We start from the raw sequence: 20,323 nt of genomic DNA on the forward strand, positions 1-20,323 counted from the left end.
CAGACACTGCATTCCCTGCAAAGCCTTAAATGTTTGTCATGTGGCCCTTAACATAAAAAGTCTACTGACTCCTGTCCTAAGGTAAGTACTATTCTAATTTCTAACCACGTTGATCAGTTTTGGCTGTTCTTGAACTTCACATGTATGTATTTTATATTCTGGCTTCTTTTGTTCATTGTTGTATTTGTGAGGTTCATCTGTGTTATGTAGCAATATTTGTAGTTCATGCATTCTCATTGCTATATAGTATTCCATTTTATAATACGAATATACCACCATTTATCCATTAGATTGTTGATGGTCTTTTGGATTGTTTCCAATTTGGGGTTATTATGAATCATGCTGCTATAAGACATTCTAATATACATCCCTTGGTACATGTATGTACACACTTATGTACTTCTATTGGGTGTATACCTAGGACTGAAATTGTATGTGTTCAGCTTTAGTAGGTACTGCCCGTTTTCCAAAGTGGTTGTAGCCGTTTAAACTCCCACCAGCAGTACTCCACATCTAAACCAGCAAATGGTATCAAAAGGCTTTCTGCCATTGTGGTAGGTATATCATCACATCTCATTGTGGCTTTAATTTACCTTTCCCTGATGACTAATATATGTCCTCTTTTGTAAAGTTCAAGCCATTTGCCCATTTCTCTGTTGTGTTTCTGTCTTTTACTTATTGATCAGTAATGTGAGTTCTTTGTTGGATGTATGAATTGCAGTTCTCGGGATATTGAGATTAAATGTTTGGCTTAAGAATTCTATTCCCAGGGCTTCCCTGGTGGCACAGTGGTTGAGAAGCATCCGCCTGCCGATGCAGGGGACACGGGTTCGTGTCCCAGTCCGGGAAGATCCCATATGCCGCGGAGCGGCTGGGCCCGTGAGCCATGGCTGCTGAGCCTGCGCGTCCGGAGCCTGTGCTCCGCAACGGGAGAGGCCACAGCAGTGAGAGGCCCGCATAACACACACACACACACACACACACAAAAAAATTCTATGCCCAATAAAGTTGCCATTGGTGTGTAAAGCCTTCATAAAAACATTTCCAAATATATTAGAACTTAAATTTTCTGGAGATGAATCAAATAAGTAACAGATCGGGGAAGCTGTACTGTGAAGGGGCTGGTAGTGAATGCTAAATGTATTATTTTTCTGAAACAAAAGGTAATGTATTTATTTATACTATACTTGAACTTTGTTTTATATTAAATATCTCTTTTATAATGGGGGGGTGAAATATGTTCACAAGAATACCAACAAAAAGCAGGAGGTAAATGTGAAGGAAGAGGTGTGAGAAATTGTATAAGGGTGCTGACTTCTTTCTTTCCCACAGTACCATTAGCATTACTAAAAGCATACTATAGATTGGTGGGGCAGGAGGAAGTAAAAGAAAATACAAAATCTATTTAAAAAGATAGGAAAGAAAACAAGGAAACAGAAACATGGAAAATATAAAATGACAGAAGACCGTGTATACGTTACAGTAATAAATATAAGTAGGGTAAACTCATCTACTGGATTTGATTAATAGCACTAGACAGCACTAAGAATGTTAATGAACCTCATTTTACTATTGGAAAATAGAAGCATATATTTGTCACTGATTCAGAGCATAATACTATATTCTATAGAACCTTACCCCAGCCTTGCAAAGTATCGTCACCTGTCTGGCCCTGTAACTAACTACAAGCCCATTGCCACACTAAAGGTATATATATAAAATGAGGATGTATATATATAATGATATATATCCTCATATATATGTAAATATACATACAAATTAGGAGAATTAAATTTGGGAATGTCTACTAGTTTTATAACTAAGCATATTAGGCTGTAAGTCCAGTTTCTTCCCATAGAATATATTCTCCCCCATACAGACATCTAATCAAGGAAAGGGAAATGCGTGTATATGTGTATATATGTGTGTTTTATATATATATATAATCAGGGAAAAGGATGTAATTAAGAAAAACAAGACTTCTAAACAACTACTTGGGATGCCTTGTAAACTGCAAAAGGGAGAGAATGACTTTGGTTTTGCTTGGCACTTGGAGCTGTGTCTGCCCTTTGTGTGTTAGTGGCCTTCCCAGAGGAACTTGACCATCTATTATAATTTTCAGGTTAGCTTGGTTTTGGAGCTTCATATCTTTTCCCCTAGCTGCTAGGGTAGAGTTGCCAATATTTTCTTCTGAAAATCTCCTTTCTCTGCCTTTAACTGTAAATTTTGAGTTTTTCTGATTTGGGACAGAAGGTAATCACCAAAAACTACATTATATTCTAGTTCCAGTGTGACACTCTACAGTCAATCCATTACTTTGACTTTTCTCTAGACAGTAGAAACTAGAAAAGAGCCCAGAAGTTCTGGCATATTCCTATGTTCTATTTTCCATATAGGCTGTAGTATTCTAGCACCTGTAAAGAGCTTTCAGACCACTACTTCCAACACCCATATTCTTATGTTCTCTCTCCCTAACCAAACCTTGGTCTCTCCCCGCCCCCTTCACATACATCCTTCTATAATCCTCTGTCTTGTGGTTCAAAATAGTGCATATTTGGAGCAAGTAATTTTTAATCATTTACTTGAAAAGGATGAAAACATTTAAGCATGGATAGTTTGAGGACTGTGCTAGGTACCTTACATATCATCTAATCCTCAACAGATCTAAAATATAGAAACCTTACTTTCACTGCTCTAAAGCTCATAAGGGCTGTGTAACTTGGTCACAATCATACAATTTGTTTGGCAGAGCCTAGACAGCAGCTACATACTGAGTTCATGTTATACACCACATACTGCACTTGGCCCTTTATGTAGTTTACACAAGAAGGTGTGAGGATTAGAGAGGCTGGGGATAGCTCACCACAGTTGCCCAGGTCTCTGTAAAATCTGTGTTCATTCTGCTGTGACATAGTAACAACAAAAATGTGATACATGCTCTGATATTTTTGTTGTATGAAAGGTGCTCTGGGAGTCCAGAGGGAAAAGGAGAAGTCCAGTAGGGTTTCACATAAAAGGTGGCATTTAATCTAGGCCGTATGACATGAGTTTTTCCAAAGAAGGAAAGAAATGAAGGCAGTGTGGTCAATGAGAAAAAGTGTTTCAAGACACAGGAATATTGCATGGTTGTGTAAAAGGAGCTGTGGTAGCTGTCGCAGGATGCGAGGCTGGGCAGTGTGCAGAGATGGCTCTTCGGGGGCCTTATGGACTGTGTTCTGGAATTTGGGTTCTGTCTTCTGTCTAGCATGGAGTCATCAGTGGGAACTGGTCTGATCAGATTTCTGTTTTGGAAGTGTAACTGGTGGTATTAGGTAGGAGGACCTCAGAGGGCTGAGACCATGACAATAATACAAGGGGGGATGAAGAGTCTCGATGAGCAGAAACCATAAGCGATAGACAACTTGCATCAGTTCATCTGCTGGGCTGCACATACCATTGCCAACCTTTTGTTTGTTTGTTTGTTTGTTTTAAACCAGGAATACAACTGAACTCATTTTCACAACATTGGTCTTACTCTTACCCTTATTCTTAGTGTGGGTAATGACATATACACCTTTATGCTGGCATATGTGTATGTATATACTAATGTATATGTGATTGTGTGTGTATCCTAACTATAGCGTATTACACATGCTATACTGAAATTTGCTTGTTGCCCCACTTAAAATATCTTGCAGGTTATTTTTTGGTCAGTAAATCTGAAGCTGCCTAACTCCTTTTGAAAGCTGCTTAATATTCCATTATATGGATGTACTATAATGTATTTATAATACATAATGTATTATGGACATTTAAGTTTCTGATATTTTGCCATTACAAATGATGCAGTGAGGGACTTCCCTGGTGGCGCAGTGGTTAAGAATCCGCCTGCCAATGCAGGGGACACGGGTTTCAGCCCTGGTCCAGGAAGATCCCACATGCCGAGGAGCAACTAAGCCCGCGAGCCACAACTACTGAGCCTGCGTGCCACAACTACTGAGCCTGCATTCTAGAGCCCGTGAGCCACAACTACTGAAGCCCGCGCGCCTAGTGCCCGTGCTCCGCAACAAAGAGAAGCCACCACAATGAGAAGCCCGCGCACCGTAACAAAGAGTAGCCCCCGCTCATCGCAACTAGAGAAAGCCCGCGCACAGCAATGAAGACCCAACACAGCCAAAAATAAATAAATAAATTTATATTAAAAAAAGATGCAGTGAGTATTCTTGTATATACAATATCACTTTGTACATATGCAAGTATATCCAAATTCCTAAGAAATTTTTAGAAGAATTTGACATTTTTTGAAATTACTGAGTCAAACAGATTGGGCATTTGTAATTTTAGTATATTGCTAAATTACTTTCCATACTGCCTGTTTTCCTGTACCCTCACCAACAGGAGGAGTTATCAGACTTTGATGGTGACTCATCTGAAAGGTAAAACTGGTACTTTATTGTACCTTTACATATGTTTGACCCATTTTCATTCCCTTTCAAAGAACCAATTTTATCTTTTTTTCATTTATCTCTTGTATTACTGACCTTATTTAGCTGTAGGAGTTCTTGATCTGTTAAAGAAAGCAGTGTTTGTCTGGTGTGAGTTCCAGATATTTCTCCCCAGTATTTGTCTTTTGGCTTGACTTTTGGTAGTTATTACTATAAATTTTTCCTTAGTTATATTTATCAGAGTTTTTGGTGTGTGTGTGTTGGCTTCAGAATTTCATGTTATACTTAGAGAAGACCTTGCCACTTCTGTGATTATTTTAAAAAACTCATCCATTGTTTTTCTTCTAGAACTTGTATCGTTTAATTTTTTGTATTTAAATCTTTCAACCACTTAGAACATATTTTGGGGTAAGTTATTAAGTGTGGAGCAAAATTTTTTCCTCAGTTGTTCCAACACCATGCACTGAAAAATTAATCTTTCCCCATTGAATGGAAATGCTATAAGGTATCTTTTTTTTTTTTTTCGGTACCCGGGCCTCTCACCGCTGCGGCCTCTCCCGTTGCGGAGCGCAGGCTCGGGACCCGCAGGCTCAGCGGCCATGGCTCACGGGCCCAGCCGCTCCGCAGTATGTGGGATCCTCCCGGACCGGGGCACGAACCCGTGTTCCCTGCATCGGCAGGCGGACTCTCAACCACTGCGCCGCCAGGGAAGCCCCGGTATCTTCTATATATGGGTCTTATCTACCCAACTAGACCACACACTTTTTAAAGCCCCAATTAGCTTTGTCCTTCTCGCTTTCCCCATAAAACTGAGCATGATGTTCTGCATAGAACAGGTATGACATTAATTTTTTACCTTTTAAAAATTGTGAATTCCATATATAGGCAAGTACACAAAGCATTCATGTACAGTTTAATGAAAATTTATAAAATGAACACCTGTGTAACCATCACCTAAATCAAAAAGTAGGCCTTTTCCAGTTCCCCAGAAGTCCCCTTTCCCAATCACATTCCTCTCCCATGCCCCAGAGGCGACCACTCTCTTGATTTGTGACAGTGATTTCCTTGTATTTCTTTAAGATTGAGCTGTATGAAATTGCCATTCTTTGTAAGCAAAAAATCATTTTTTAAATATTTTATATTTCAGTTTAGTAATTTTACCACCTATGTATGGATCTCTAAACAGTATAGTTTGGTTGAACCTGGTTTTGAATATTCTTTAGATATAATCTTACTGTATTCTGTGCTGTGCTTCTTTCACTAACTATGGTGGTGTTGTATTCAACCATGTTGTTGCAGTTTGTCAGTTCTCATTGCTGGATATATGCCATTATATGATTCTGCTCTGTTTTATTTATCCATTCCACTGTTGCTGGATTATGGGTTGTTTCCCATTTTGACTACTGCAAATATGTTGCTGTGAAAATCCCTGTACATTTTTTGATGCATGTGGCCAAGATTTCCTCTAGGATAGGATCAGCAAATTAGGGTCCCCTGCATAGTTTCTTGTTTTGGCTTGTTCGTTTTATTAACTTTTTACTATGAAATAATTTTACATTTATAGAGGAGTTGCAGAGTTGGCACAGAGAGTCCCTGTATGCCCGTTATCCAGCATCCCATAATATAAACATCTTACATAATTATGGTGCATTTAAAACAAAGACATTAATGTTGGCACAATACTATTAACTATATACTCTTTGGATTTCATCAGTTTTTCCACTAAGGTACTTTTTCTGTTATAGACCCATTGCAGGATAACACATCGCATTTAGTTGTATGTCTCCCTAGACATGAAACAAATTTACCCACTGTAGTACAGTATTTGTGTAAAGTTCTTTTTGTTTATAGCCTTATAGTACCCAGTCAATATAGTATTTTCCAGAGTTACTATTACATAGTCTTTTGAGTCTCATTTCTTTCACTTAGAAAAATTCATTTAAAAATCATCCATGTTGTGTGAATCAATAGTTTGTTTTTTTTAATTGCGGTGAACTTCACATAACATAAAATTTATTTTTAACATCTTTATTGGAGTATAATTGCTTTACAATGTTGTCTTAATTCCTGCTCTGTAACAAAGTAAATCAACTATATGTATACATATATCCCCATATCCCCTCCCTCTTGCATCTCCCTCCCACCCTCCCTATTCCACCCCTCTAGGTGGTCACAAAGCACCGAGCTGATCTCCCTGTGCTATGCGGCTGCTTCCCACTAGCTATCCATTTTACATTTGGTAGTGCATATATGTCAGTACTGCTCTCTCACTTTGTCCCAGCTTACCCTTCCCCTTCCCTGTGTCCTCAAGTCCATTCTCTACGTCTGCGTCTTTATTCCTGTCCTGCCCCTAGGTTCATCAGAACGATTTTTTTTCTTAGATTCCATATATATGTGTTAGCATACGGTATTTGTTTTTCTCTTTCTGACTTACTTCACTCTGTATGAGAGACTCTACATCCATCCACCTCACTACAAATAACTCAATTTTGTTTCTTTTTATGGCTGAGTAATATTCCATTATATATATGTGCCACATCTTCTTTATCTATTCATCTGTGGATGGACACTTAAGTTGCTTCCTTGTCCTGCCTATTGTAAATAGTGCTGCAATCAAAATTGTGGTACATGACTCTTTTTGAATTATGGTTTCTCAGGGTATGTGCCCAGTAGTGGGATTGCTGGGTCATATGCTAGTTCTGTTTTTAGTTTTTTAAGGAACCTACATACTGTTCTCCATAGTGGCTGTATCAATTTACATTCCCACCAACAGTGCAAGAGGGTTCCCTTTTCTCCACACCCTCTCCAGCAATTATTATTTGTCGATTTTTTGATGATGGCCATTCTGACTAGTGTGAGGTGATACCTCATTGTGGTTTGTTTGTTTGTTTTTATAAATTTATTTATTTTGGGCTGCATTAGGTCTTCGTTGCTGTGCACAGGCTTCTCTAGTTGTGTCGAGTGGGGGCTACTCGTTGCGGTGGCTTCTTTTGTTGTGGAGCATGGGTTCTAGTTGCGCAGGCTTCTGTAGTTGTGGCGCATGGGCTCAGTAGTTGTGGCTTGTGGGCTCTAGGGCACACGGGCTTCAGTAGTTGCGGCACACAGGCATAGCCTGTCCGCGACATGTGGGATCTTCCCGGACCGGGGTTTGAACCCGTGTCCCGTGCATTGGCAGGCGGATTCTTAACCACTGTGCCACCAGCGAAGTCACCTCATTGTGGTTTTGATTTGCATTTCTCTAATGATTAGTGATGTTGAGGATCCTTTCATGTGTTTGTTGGCGATCTGTATATCTTCTTTGGGGAAATGTCTATTTAAGTCTTCTGACCATTTTTGGATTGAGTTGTTTGTTTTCTTGATATTGAGCTGCATGAGCTGCTTGTATATTTTGGAGATTAATCCTTTGTCAGTCACTTCATTTGCAAATATTTTCTCCCATTCTGAGGGTTGTCTTTTTGTCTTATTTATAGTTTCCTTTGCTGTGCAAAAGCTTTTAAGTTTCATTAGGTCCCATTTGCTTATTTTTGTTTTTATTTCCATTTCTCTAGGAGGTGGGTCAAAAGGGATCTTGCTGTGATTTATGTCAAGGAGTGTTCTGCCTATGTTTTCCTCTAAGAGTTTGATAGTGTCTGGCCTTACATTTAGGTCTTTAATCCACTTTGAGTTTATTTTTGTGTATGGTGTTAGGAAGTGTTCTAATTTCATACTTTTACATGTAGCTGTCCAGTTTTCCCAGCACCACTTATTGAAGAGGCTGTCTTTTCTCCATTGTATTTTCTTGCCTCCTTTATCAAAGATAAGGTGACCATATGTGCATGGGTTTATCTCTGGGCTTTCTATCCTGTTCCATTGATCTATATTTCTGTTTTTGTGCCAGTACCACACTGTCTTGATTACTGTAGCTTTGTAGTATAGCCTGAGGTCAGAGAGCCTGATTCCTCCAGCTCCGTTTTTCTTTCTCAAGATTGCTTTGCTATTTGGGGTCTTGTGTTTCCATGCAAATTGTGAAACTTTTTCTTCTAGTTCTGTGAAAAATGCTGTTGGTAGTTTGGGAGGAATTACATTGAATCTGTAGATTGCTTTGTGTAGTATAGTCATTTTCACCATGTTGATTCTTCCAATCCAAGAACATGGTATATCTCTCCATCTATTTGTATCATCTTTAATTTCTTTCATCAGTGTCTTTTAGTTGTCTGTATACAGGTCTTTTGTCTCCTTAGGTAGGTTTATTCCTAGGTATTTTATTGTTTTTGTTACAGTGGTAAATTGGAATGTTTCCTTAATTTCTCTTTCAGATGTTTCATCATTAGTGTATAGGAATGCCAGAGATTTCTGTGCATTAATTTTGTATCCTGCTACTTTACCAAATTCATTGATTAGCTCTGGTAGTTTTCTGGTAGCATCTTTAGGATTCTCTATGTATAGTGTCATGTCATATGCAAACAGTGACAGCTTTACTTCTTCTTTTCCTATTTGGATTCCTTTTATTTCTTTTTCTTTGATTGCTGTGCTAAAACTTACAAAACTGTTGAATAATAGTGGTGAGAGTGGACAACCTTGTCTTGTTCCTGATCTTAGAGGAAATGGTTTCAGTTTTTCACCATTGAGAATGATGTTGGCTGTGGGTTTGTCATATATGGGCTTTATTATGTTGAGGTAAGTTCCCTCCATGCCTACTTTCTGGAGGGTTTATATCATAAATGGGTGTTGAATTTTGTAGAAAGCTTTTTCTGCATCTATGAGATGATCATATGGTTTTTCTCCTTGAATTTGTTAATTTGGGGAATCACATTGATTTGTGTATATTGAAAAATCCTTGCATTCTTGGGGTAAATCCCACTTGATCATGGTGTATGATATTTTTAATGTGCTGTTGGATTCTGTTTGCTATAATCTGTTCAGTATTTTTTTTTTTTTTTTGCGGTACGCGGGCCTCTCACTGTTGTGGCCTCTCCCGTTGCGGAGCACAAGCTCTGGACGCGCAGGCTCAGCGGCCATGGCTCACGGGCCTAGCTGCTCCGCGGCATGTGGGATCATCCGGACCGGGGCATGAACCCGTGTCCCCTTCATGGGCAGGCAGACTCTCAACCACTGTGTCACCAGGGAAGCCCCTCTGTTGAGGATTTTTGCATCTATGTTCATCAGTGATACTGACCTCTAGTTTTCTTTCTTTGTGACATCATTGTCTGGTTTTGGTATCAGGGTGATGGTGGCCTCTTAGAATGAGTTTGGGAGTGTTCCTCCCTCTGCTATATTTTGGAAGAGTTTGAGAAAGATAGGTGTTAGCTCTTCTCTAAATGTTTGATAGAATTCACCTGTGAAGCCATTTGGTCCTGGGCTTTTGTTTGTTGGAAGATTTTTAATCACAGTCTCAAATTCAGTGCTTGTGATTGGTCTGTTTATATTTTCCATTTCTTCCTGGTTCAGTCTCAGAAGGTTGTTCTTTTCTAAGAACTTGTCCATTTCTTCCAGATTGTCCATTTTATTGGCATATATAGTTGCTTGTAATAATCTCTCATGATCCTTTGTATTTCTGCAGTGTTAGTTGTTACTTTTTCATTTCTAATTCTGTTGATTTGAGTCTTCTCCCTTTTTTTCTTGATGAGTCTGGCTAATGGTTTATCAATTTTATCTTCTCCAAGAACCAGGTTTTAGTTTTACTCATCTTTGCTGTTGTTTGCTTCATTTCTTTTTCATTTATTTCTGATCTGATCTTTATAATTTCTTTCCTTCTGCTAACTTTGGGGTATTTTTGTTCTTCTTTCTCTAATTGCTTTAGGGGTAAGGTTAGGTTGTTTATTTGAGGTTTTTCTTGTTTCTTGAGGTAGCATTGTGTTGCTCTGAAGTTCCGTCTTAGAACTGCTTTTGCTGCATCCTATAGGTTTGGGGTCATGGTGTTTTGTGTGTTTTTTTTTAACATCTTTATTGGAGTATAATTGCTTTACAATGGTGTGTTAGTTTCTGCTTAATAACAAAGTGAATCAGCTATATATATATACATATATCCCCATATATCCTCCCTCTTGCATCTCCCTCCCTTCCTCCCTATCCCACTCCTCTAGGTGGTCATAAAGCACCGAGCTGATCTCCCTGTGCTATGCGGCTGCTTCCCACTAGCTAGCTATTTTACATTTGGTAGCGTATATATATGTTCATGCCATTCTCTCAGTTCATCCCAGCTTACCCTTCCCCCTCCCTGTGTCCTCAAGTCCATTCTCTTTAGGTCTGCATCTTTTTTGTGTGTGTGTGGTACGCGGGCCTCTCACTGTTGTGGCCTCTCCCGTTGTGGAGCACAGGCTCCGGACGCGCAGGCTCAGCGGCCATGGCTCACGGGCCCTGCCGCTCCGCGGCATGTGGGATCTTCCCGGACCCGGGCACAAACCCGTGTCCCCTGCTTCGGCAGGCGGATTCTCAACCACTGCGCCACCAGGGAAGCCCAGGTCTGCATCTTTATTCCTGTCCTGCCCCTGGGTTCTTCAGAACCTTTTTTTTTTTTTAGATTCCATATATATGTGCTAGCATATGGTACTTGTTTTTCTCTTTCTGGGTTGTCGTGTTTTTATTGTCATTTTTTTCTAGGTATTTTTTGATTTCCTCTTTGATTTCTTCAGTGATCTCTTGGTTATTTAGTAGTGTATTGTTTAGCCTTCATGTGTTTTTATTTTTTACAGTTTTTTCCTGTAATTGATATCTAGTGTCATAGTGTTGTGGTTGGAAAAGATACTTGATACAATTTCAATTTTCTTAAATTTACTGAGGCTTGATTGTGACCCAAGATATGATCTATCCTGGAGAATGTTCCATGAGCACTTGAGAAGAAAGTGTATTCTGTTGTTTTTGGATGGAATGTCCTATAAATATCAGATAAGTCCATCTCGTCTAATGTGTCATTTAAAGCTTGTGTTTCCTTATTTATTTTCATTTTGGATGATCTGTCCATTGTTGAAAGTGGGGTGTTAAAGTCCCCTACTATTATTGTGTTACTGTCGATTTCCCCTTTTATGGCTGTTAGAATTTGCCTTGTGTATTGAGGTGCTCCTGTGTTGGGTGCATAAATACTTACAATTGTTAAATCTTCTTGGATTGGTCCCTCGATCATTATGTAGTGTCCTTCTTTGTCTCTTGTAATAGTCTTTATTTTAAAGTCTATTTTGTCTGATATGAGAATTGCTACTCCAACTTTCTTTTGATTTTCATTTGCATGGAGTATCTTTTTCCATCCCCTCACTTTCAGTCTGTATGTGTCCCTAGGTCTGAAGTGGGTCTCTTGTGGACAGCACATATATGGGTCTTGTTTTTGTATCCATTTAGCCAGTCTGTGTCTTTTTTTGGAGCTTTTTTTTTTTTTTTTTTCGCGGTCCGTGGGCCTCTCACTGCTGTGGCCTCTCCTGTTGCGGAGCACAGGCTCCAGATGTGCAGGCTCAGCGGCCATGGCTCACGGGCCCAGCTGCTCCATGGCATGTGGGATCTTCCCGGACCGGGGCACAAACCATGTCCCCTGCATCGGCAGGCGGACACTCAACCACTGCGCCACCAGGGAAACCCTGTTGGAGCATTTAATCCATTTACATTTAAGGTAATTATTGATATATATGTTCCTGTTACCATTTTCCTAATTGGTTTGGTTTGTTTTTGTAGGTCTTTTCCATCTCTTGTGTTTCCTGCCTAGAGAAGTTCCTTTAGCGTTTGTTGTAAAGGTGGTTTGGTGGTGCTGAATTCTCTTAACTTTTGCTTGTATGTAAGGGCTTTTTTTTTTTTTTTTAACATCTTTATTTGAGTATAACTGTTTTACAATAGTGTGTTAGTTTCTCCTCTACAACAAAGTGAATCAGTTACACATATACATATGTTCCCATATCTCTTCCCTCTGCGTCACCCTCCCTCCCACCGTCCCTATCCCACCCCTCTACGTGGTCACAAAGCACACAGGTGATCTCCCTGTGCTATGTGGCAGCTTCCCACTAGCTATCTAATTTACATTTGGTAGTGTGTATATGTCCCTGCCACTCTCTCACTTCATCACAGCTTACCCTTCCCCCTCCGCATATCCTCAAGTCCATGCTCTAGTAGGTCTGTGTTTGATTCCCGTCCTACCACTGATCTCTTCATGACTTTTTTTTTTCTTAGAGTCCATATATATGTGTTAGCATATGGTATTTGTTTTTCTCCTTCTGACTTACTTCACTCTGTATGACAGACTCCAGGTCTATCCACCTCATTACAAATAACTCAGTTTCATTTCTTTTTATGGCTGAGTAATATTCCATTGTATATATGTGCCACATCTTCTTTATCCATTCATCTGTTGAAGGACACTTAGTTTGCTTCCATGTCCTGGCTATCGTAAATAGAGCTGCAATAAACATTTTGGTACATGACTCTTTTTGAATTATGGTTTTCTCAGGGTATATGCCCAGTAGTGGGATTGTGGGGTCATATGGTAGTTCTATTTGTAGTTTTTTAAGGAACCTCCATACTGTTCTCCATAGTGGCTGTATCAATTTTCATTCCCAACAGCAGTGCAAGAGTGTTCCCTTTTCTCCACACCCTCTCCAGCGTTTATTGTTTCTAGAGTTTTTGATGATGGCCAATCTGACCGGTGTGAGATGATATCTCATTGTAGTTTTGATTTGCATTTTTCTAATGATTAATGATATTGAGCATTCTTTCATGTGTTTGTTGGCAATCTGTATATCTTCTTTGGAGAAATGTCTATTTAGGTCTCTGTCAAATCTGAATGAGATCCTTACTGGTTAGAGTAATCTTGGTTGTAGGTTTTTCCCTTTCATTACTTAAATATGTCATGCCACTCCCTTCTGGCTTGCAGAGTTTCTGCCGAAAGATCAGCTGTTAACCTTATGGGTATTCCCTTGTATGTTATTTGTTGCTTTTAATGTTTTTGCTGGTTTTAATATTTGTATTTAATTTTTGTTAGTTTGATTAATATGTGTCTTGGCATGTTTCTACTTGGATTTATCCTGTATGGGACTCTCTGTGCTTCTTGGACTTGGTTGACTATTTCCTTTCCCATTTTAGGGAAGTTTTCAACTATAATCTCTTCAAATATTTTCTCAGTCCCTTTCTTTTTCTCTTCTTCTTCTGGGACCCCTATAATTAGAATGTTGGTGCATTTAATATTGTCCTAGAGGTCTCAGAGACAGTCCTCAATTCTTTTTACTTTATTCTGCTCTGTAGTGGTTATTTCCACTATTTTATCTTCCAGGTCACTTACCTGTTTTTCTGCCTCAGTTATTCTGCTATCAATTCCTTCTAGAGAATTTTAAATTTCATTTACTGTGTTGTTCATCATTGTCTGTTTGCTTTTTAGTTCTCCTAGGTCCTTGTTAATGTTTCTTGTATTTTCTCCATTCTATTTCCAAGATTTTGGATCATCTTTACTATCATTACTCTGAAATCTTTTTCAGGTAGACTGCCTATTTCCTCTTCATTTGTTTGGTCTGGTGAGTTTTTACCTTGCTCCTTGATCTGCATATTTCTCTGTCTTCTCATTTTTTTTTAACTTACTACGTTTGGGGTCTCCTTTTAGCAAGCTGCAGGTTTGTGGTTCCCGTTGTTTTTGGTGTCTGTCCCCAGTCAGTAAGGTTGGGGCAGTGGCTTGTGGCTTCCTGGTAGTGGGGACTGGTGCCTGTGTTCTGGTGGGTAGAGCTGGATCTTGTCTTTTTGGTGGGCAGGGCTGTGTCCGGTGGTGCGTTTTGGTGTGTCTGTGACCTTAGTATGATTTTAGGCAGCCTTTCTGCTAATGGGTGGGGTTGTGTTCCTCTCTTGCTAGTTGTTTGGTATGGGACGTCCAGCACTGGAGCTTGCTGGCTGTTGGGTGGAGCTGGGTCTTAGTGTTGAGTCGGAGATCTCAGCGAGAGCTCTCACCAATTGATATTACATGGGGCTGGGAGGTCTCTGGTGGTCCAATGTCCTGGACTCGGCTCTCCCACCTCGGCGGCTCAGGCCTGGCACCCAGCTGGAGCATCAAGACCCTGTCAGCCCCACGGCTCAGAAGAAAAGGAAGAAGAAATAAGGAAGAAAAATAAATTAACAAAATAATAAAATGAAAAAAATATATAATAAAAATAAAAGAAGAGAGCAACCAAACTAATAAATCCACCAATGATTACAAGCACTACAAACTAAAATAAAATAAATATAAAAATCAGAAACAAATCAGTTGCAAACAGCAAACCCCAAGTCTACTGTTGCTCCCAAAGTCCGCTGCCTCAATTTTGGGAACATTCGTTGTCTAGTCAGGTATTCCACAGAGGCAGGGTTCAAGTTGATTGTGCGGATTTAATCTGCTGCTCCTTGGGCTGCACGGAGAGATTTCCCTTTCTCTCCTTTGTTCTCACAGCTCCTGGGATTCAGCTTTGGTTTTTGCCCCACCTCTGTGTGTAGGTCACTCTCAGGCATCTGTTCCCAGCCAGACAGGAGGGGGTTAAAGTGGCGGCTGATTAGGGCACTCTTGCTCACTCAGGTCGGGGGGAGGGAGGGGTACAGTTGTCATAACTGGAATGCAGGGCGAGCCTCCAGCGGCAGAGACCGGTGTGACATTGCAACGGCCTGAGGCGTGCCGTGTGTTCTCCCAGGGAAGTTGTCCCTGTGTCTCGGGACCCTGGCAGCGGCAGGCTGCACAGGCTCCTGGGGGTGTGTGGATAGTGACCTGTGGTTGCACACAGGATTCTTGGTGGCTGCAGCAGCAGCGTTAGTGTTTCATGCCCGTCTGTGGGGTCCGAGCCGATAACCGCGGCTCGTGCCTGTCTCTGGAGCTTGCTTAGGCGGTGCTCTGCCTTTCTGTGGGCGCACTGGGGAGGAATGCTCTCTCCTCGTGCACCATTAAAGAATGGTCTCTTGCCTCTTCAGCAGGTCCAGACTTTTTCCTGAGCTCCCTCCCAGCTAGCTGTGGCGCACTTGCCCCCTTCAGGCTGTGTTCACGCAGCCAGCCCCAGTCCTCTTCCTGGGGTCTGACCTCCGAAGCCCGAGCCTCAGCTCCCAGCCCCCGCCCACCCCGGCGGGTTAGCAGACAAGCCTCTCGGGCAGGTGAGTGCTGGTCGGCACCGATCCTCTGTGCGGGAATCTCTCCGCTTTGCCCTCCACACTCCTGTGGCTGCGCTCTTCTCCGCAGCTCCAAAGCTTCCCCCCTCCACCACCCATAGTCTCCACCTGCGAAGGGGCTTCTAGTGTGTGGACACCTTTCCTCCTTCATGGCTCCCTCCCACTGGTGCAGGTCCTGTCCCTATTCTTTTGTCTCTGTTTTTTCTTTTTTCTTTTGTCCTACCCAGGTATGTGGGGAGTTTCCTGCCTTTTGGGAGGTCTGAGGTCTTCTGCCAGCATTCAGTAGATGTTCTGTAGGAGCTGTTCCACATGTAGATGTATTTTTGATGTATTTGTCAGGAGGAAAGTGATCTCCATGTCTTACTCCTCCGCCATCTTGAAGGTCCCCACCCAAATTAATCATTTTAAAGTGTACAATTCACTGACATTTATTTAGTACATTCACAATATTGTGAAATAATCACCTCTATCTAGTTCCAAAACACTTTCATCATTCTAAAATAAAATCCTATACCCATTAAGTAGTAACTCTCCATTCCTCCCTCCTCCCAGCCTCTGGCAACCATCATTCTGCTTTCTGTTTCTATGGATTTACCTATCCTGGATTGGATTATTTCATGTGAATGGAATCATGCAATATATGTGATATTTTGTGTCTGACTTTTTCACTTACTGTAATGTTTTTGAAGGTTCGTCCACATTGTAGCATGTATCAGTACTTCATTCCTTTCTCTTTTTTTTAATTGTGGTAAAACATACATAATATAAAATTTGCCATTTTAACCATTATTTAGTGTATAGTTTAGTGGCATTAATTACATTCACAATATTGTGCAACCATCACCACTATCTATTTCTAAAACTGTTTCAACACTAAACAGAAACTCTACCTATTAAGTAATAAGTCTCCATTCCCCACTCCTCCCAGCTGTTGGTAACCTCTAATCTAATTTTACCTCTATGAATTTACCTATTCTAGATATATCCTGTAAGTGGATCATACAATATTTGTCCTCTTGTGTCCGGCTTATTTCACTTAGCCTAACATTTTCCAGGTTCATCCATGTTATAGCACATATCAGAAAAAAATCCTTTTTATGGTCGAATAATATTCTGCTGTATGGATATACCACATTTTATTCATCTGTTGATGGACACTTGTGTTGTTTTCACCTTTTGGCTCTTGTAATAATGCTGCAGGGAACACTGCATACAGGTGTTGTTTGAGTCCTTATTTTCAGCTTGTTTCGGTGTGTACCTAGGAGTGGAGTGGTTTGCCGACCTCTGGTCTAGATTACGTATAATGATAAACTAAATTCCAGAGTGGTTAAGCCTCAGTCCTGATAATGCATAGTTTTATCAGATTTTAAAATTTTTGCCAATTTGATCTGTGTGTAATGGTGTTTCATTGTGATTTTAATATGTATTTCCTGATTTCTAATGGGGGTGAACATATTTCCACGTTTATAAGCCACTGAATTTCCTGTTTTGTACGATGCCATTAATTTTCCTATTGATGGTTTGCCTTCCCAAATTAATATTGATGAATTGATGTCTCCAAATCATGTTTACTTTGTATTTCTGCAGAACAAATAGTGGAGAAAGATGAAGGTCCGTATTATACACATCTGGGATCTGGCCCCACGGTAGCCTCTATCCGGGAACTCATGGAGGAGCGGTGAGTGATGCACAGATGTCCAAGGAGAAATGGGCAAGTTGTTAATAGAATATGGATTTTAAGCACCTCTCGTTTTCATTGCCTTATACTAGACAGCCTACAGAAAGGAATCCCTGATACACAGACTGTAAAGTTGAATGTGGGATTTTCACCCCCAGTGCCCCGGGTTTCTTTCTGTCTATAGGTCTGCCCTTTACAGGTCCCCCTAACCCCCTTTTATCTCTTTCTTGAAATATTTTTTATTAAAGAAATGGGGTTAAATGGTTGTGTATCCTGTAGAGTTTCCAATGGTCTGAAGTTTGCTGCTGCCTTTTCTGTGGTATTGTCCAACAGGTTCTTCTTCCCTGTGTTGTGGAAATTGGTTAGATCTAAAGGCTTGATCAGAATCAGATTGTTTCTTTCTTTCAAAACTACTTCCCAGGTGGTGTTTTGTACCACCAATAGGAGAAATGCTAGGTGCCAGTGGGCACCTATTCACATTGTCTCCTGAGTCCTTTTGACATCCTAGGAGTTCTTGATTTCTCGTATTTTTATTGGGGGAAGAAATATTTAGAAAACAGACTCTGGGTGCTGGGGGTGCTCATTTTTCGAGGCGATTTCAGAGCCAAGATGTAGGTTTTTTATTTTTGCTATTGTTTAGTGATTAAATACATACACTGGGTTTATATACACTTCCAATTCGAACTCAAGACTATAGGGCTTTTACTTAACAGCTCGGTTTTACTTTTTTAAGCAGTTTTGTACAGATGGAAACTTTAAAATCTATGTACGTGTCCACAGTAGATATTAAATACTGTGAGTTCCAGTGTGTAGAGAGGTAAAAATAGCTTGGTGATTGAGAGCATATGGACGCTGGAGCTAGACTAAAGTCCAGTCCTGGCCCTTCCACTTATTGATGAGTTCTTTGGTAAGTTGCTTCACTTCTCTGTGACTCGGTTTTCTTATCTGCAAAATGGAGAAAATAAAAGTACATACATTGGAGGAGAGTTATGAGGATAAACTGAATTGATGTCTGGAAAGCACTTAGTGCTTACAAGTGAATATTACATACAGGGTGTCTACATCATATCTGCATTTACTGACTGCATTTTTATAACAAACATTAGTATTTTAATAGTAAAGGCGTAAATTATGTAAGACATAAACATGTTTGCTCATACATATGCATAGACGTACAGATGTGTGGAAGGCTGGGGGCTGAGAATTGTAGCTTAGAATTTCTACAAATTTGGGGACCAGATTTTGTCTGACCAGGGTAACTAATACTGTCATTAATATAGCAGGGAACATGATTTTGAACTAAATAACTGTAGTGATATCCCCGAATGAATAAAAGGTAAGATGGATGGAGCACAGTGATCTGCTGTAAACACTCTTAATTATCGTGTACCATCTGGAAACATTTATGTTCATAGTAGCCCATCAGAAAAGCATTTGATCCAAGACCCAATCTGTAAATTCAAGACTGATTGAAAGAGCACCTCTGAGTCCATAAGAATCATCAAAAAGTCTACAAATAACAAATGTTGGCAAGGATGTAGAGAAAAGGGAACCCTAGTATACTGTTGGTGAGAATGAAACATTTAAAACAGTATGTGGGTTATTCATGCACGCCTGCGTGTGCCCACATGTGTATGTGTTACAGCTTCGAGGTTGGAGTGGGCATTATTTTGGCCAGCGATTTTTTTTTTTTAAACATCTTTATTGGAGTATAATTGCTTTACAATGGTGTGTTAGTTTCTGCTTTATAACAAAGTGAATCATCTATACATATACATATATCCCCATATCTCTTCCCTCTTGCATCTCCCTCCCTCCAACCCTCCTTATCCCAGCCCTCTTGGTGGTCACAAACCACCAAGCTGATCTCCCTGTGCTATGCGGCTGCTTCCCACTAGCTATCTATTTTACGTTTGGTGGTGTATATAATTCCATGCCACTCTCTCACTTTGTCCAGCTTACCCTTCCCCCTCCCTGTGTCCTCAAGTCCATTCTCTAGTAGGTCTGCATCTTTATTCCCGTCCTGCCCCTAGGTTCTTCATTACCTTTTTTTTTTTTTTAGATTTGATATATATGTTAGCATACGGTATTTGTTTTTCTCTTTCTGACTTACTTCACTCTGTATGACAGACTCTGCATCCATCCACCTCACTACAAATAACTCAATTTTGTTTCTTTTTATGGCTGAGTAATATTCCATTGTATATATGTGCCACATCTTCTTTGTCCATTCACCTGTGGATGGACAGTTAGGTTGCTTCCATGTCCTGGCTATTGTAAATAGAGCTGCAGTGAACACTGTGGTACATGACTCTTTGAATTATGGTTTTCTCATGGTATATGCCCAGTGGTGGGATTGCTGGGTCATATGGTAGTTCTATTTGTAGTTTTTTAAGGAACCTCCATACTGTTCTCCATAGTGGCTGTATGTATTCACATTCCCACCAACAGTGCAAGAGGGTTCCCTTTTCTCCACACCCTCTCCAGCATTTATGGTTTGTAGATTTTTTGATGATGGCCATTCTGACTAGTGTGAGGTGATACCTCATTGTAGTTTTGGTTTGCATTTCTCTAATGATTAATGATGTTGAGCATTCTTTTTGGCCAGCGATTTTTGTGAGGAATCTTGACACTATTGTTTACAGGTTGAGGGCTGCATGGGAGTCAAATGTACAAGTTTGATCTGGGACAGTTTTTATGTGTGTTTGTTTTTAGGTAACAATTTTTCAAGATTTCTAGACAGCTCTCTCAATAACTTTTAGTTATAGAAGAGTATGTTTTAAAACAAGGATTAACAGATAATGATAAAGTTGAGATTTGTCCTTTTTTTTTTTTGTCATTGCTTTAAAAATAACAGCCAAGTGTAGATTCTCCAGAAACTGATCCAAGGGAGGAATTCCTCTCAAGACCAGCAATACTTGTGTTTTTCCTCAGCAACTGGTTTATTTTTATCTTAAGGGCCTTGTAAATCATGGAACAGATTGTGTTTCCATCTTTATGTTGGCTGCTAGTAAGCTTTGAGCCAGATTTGTGTATCCTCATTAGGAGGAACGTAATTTCTCATCTTTGGCCCGTGGGAACCTATTCAGGTTCACTCCTGAGTCCTTTTGACATGACCGTAAGGAGTCTTCCTTAGCTTCCTTGATTTCTCCTGTGATGA

The 20,323-nt window shown here is 40.2% G+C and overlaps 1 protein-coding gene across 11 annotated transcripts in view; it reads left to right on the forward strand.

The window, feature by feature from the left end:
• Positions 1-20,323, forward strand: part of TET3 (tet methylcytosine dioxygenase 3) — a 111,050-nt gene that overhangs the window by 66,932 nt on the left and 23,795 nt on the right. For all 11 annotated transcript variants that reach the window (XM_067007328.1, XM_067007327.1, XM_067007332.1 and 8 more), the window contains one exon: positions 17,073-17,163. In XM_067007328.1, coding sequence (XP_066863429.1) covers positions 17,073-17,163 — 91 coding nt within the window. The remainder of the gene's footprint in view (positions 1-17,072; positions 17,164-20,323) is intronic.

This window comes from Kogia breviceps, chromosome 11, assembly GCF_026419965.1.
Source record: "Kogia breviceps isolate mKogBre1 chromosome 11, mKogBre1 haplotype 1, whole genome shotgun sequence".
Taxonomy (NCBI): Eukaryota; Metazoa; Chordata; class Mammalia; order Artiodactyla; family Physeteridae; genus Kogia; species Kogia breviceps.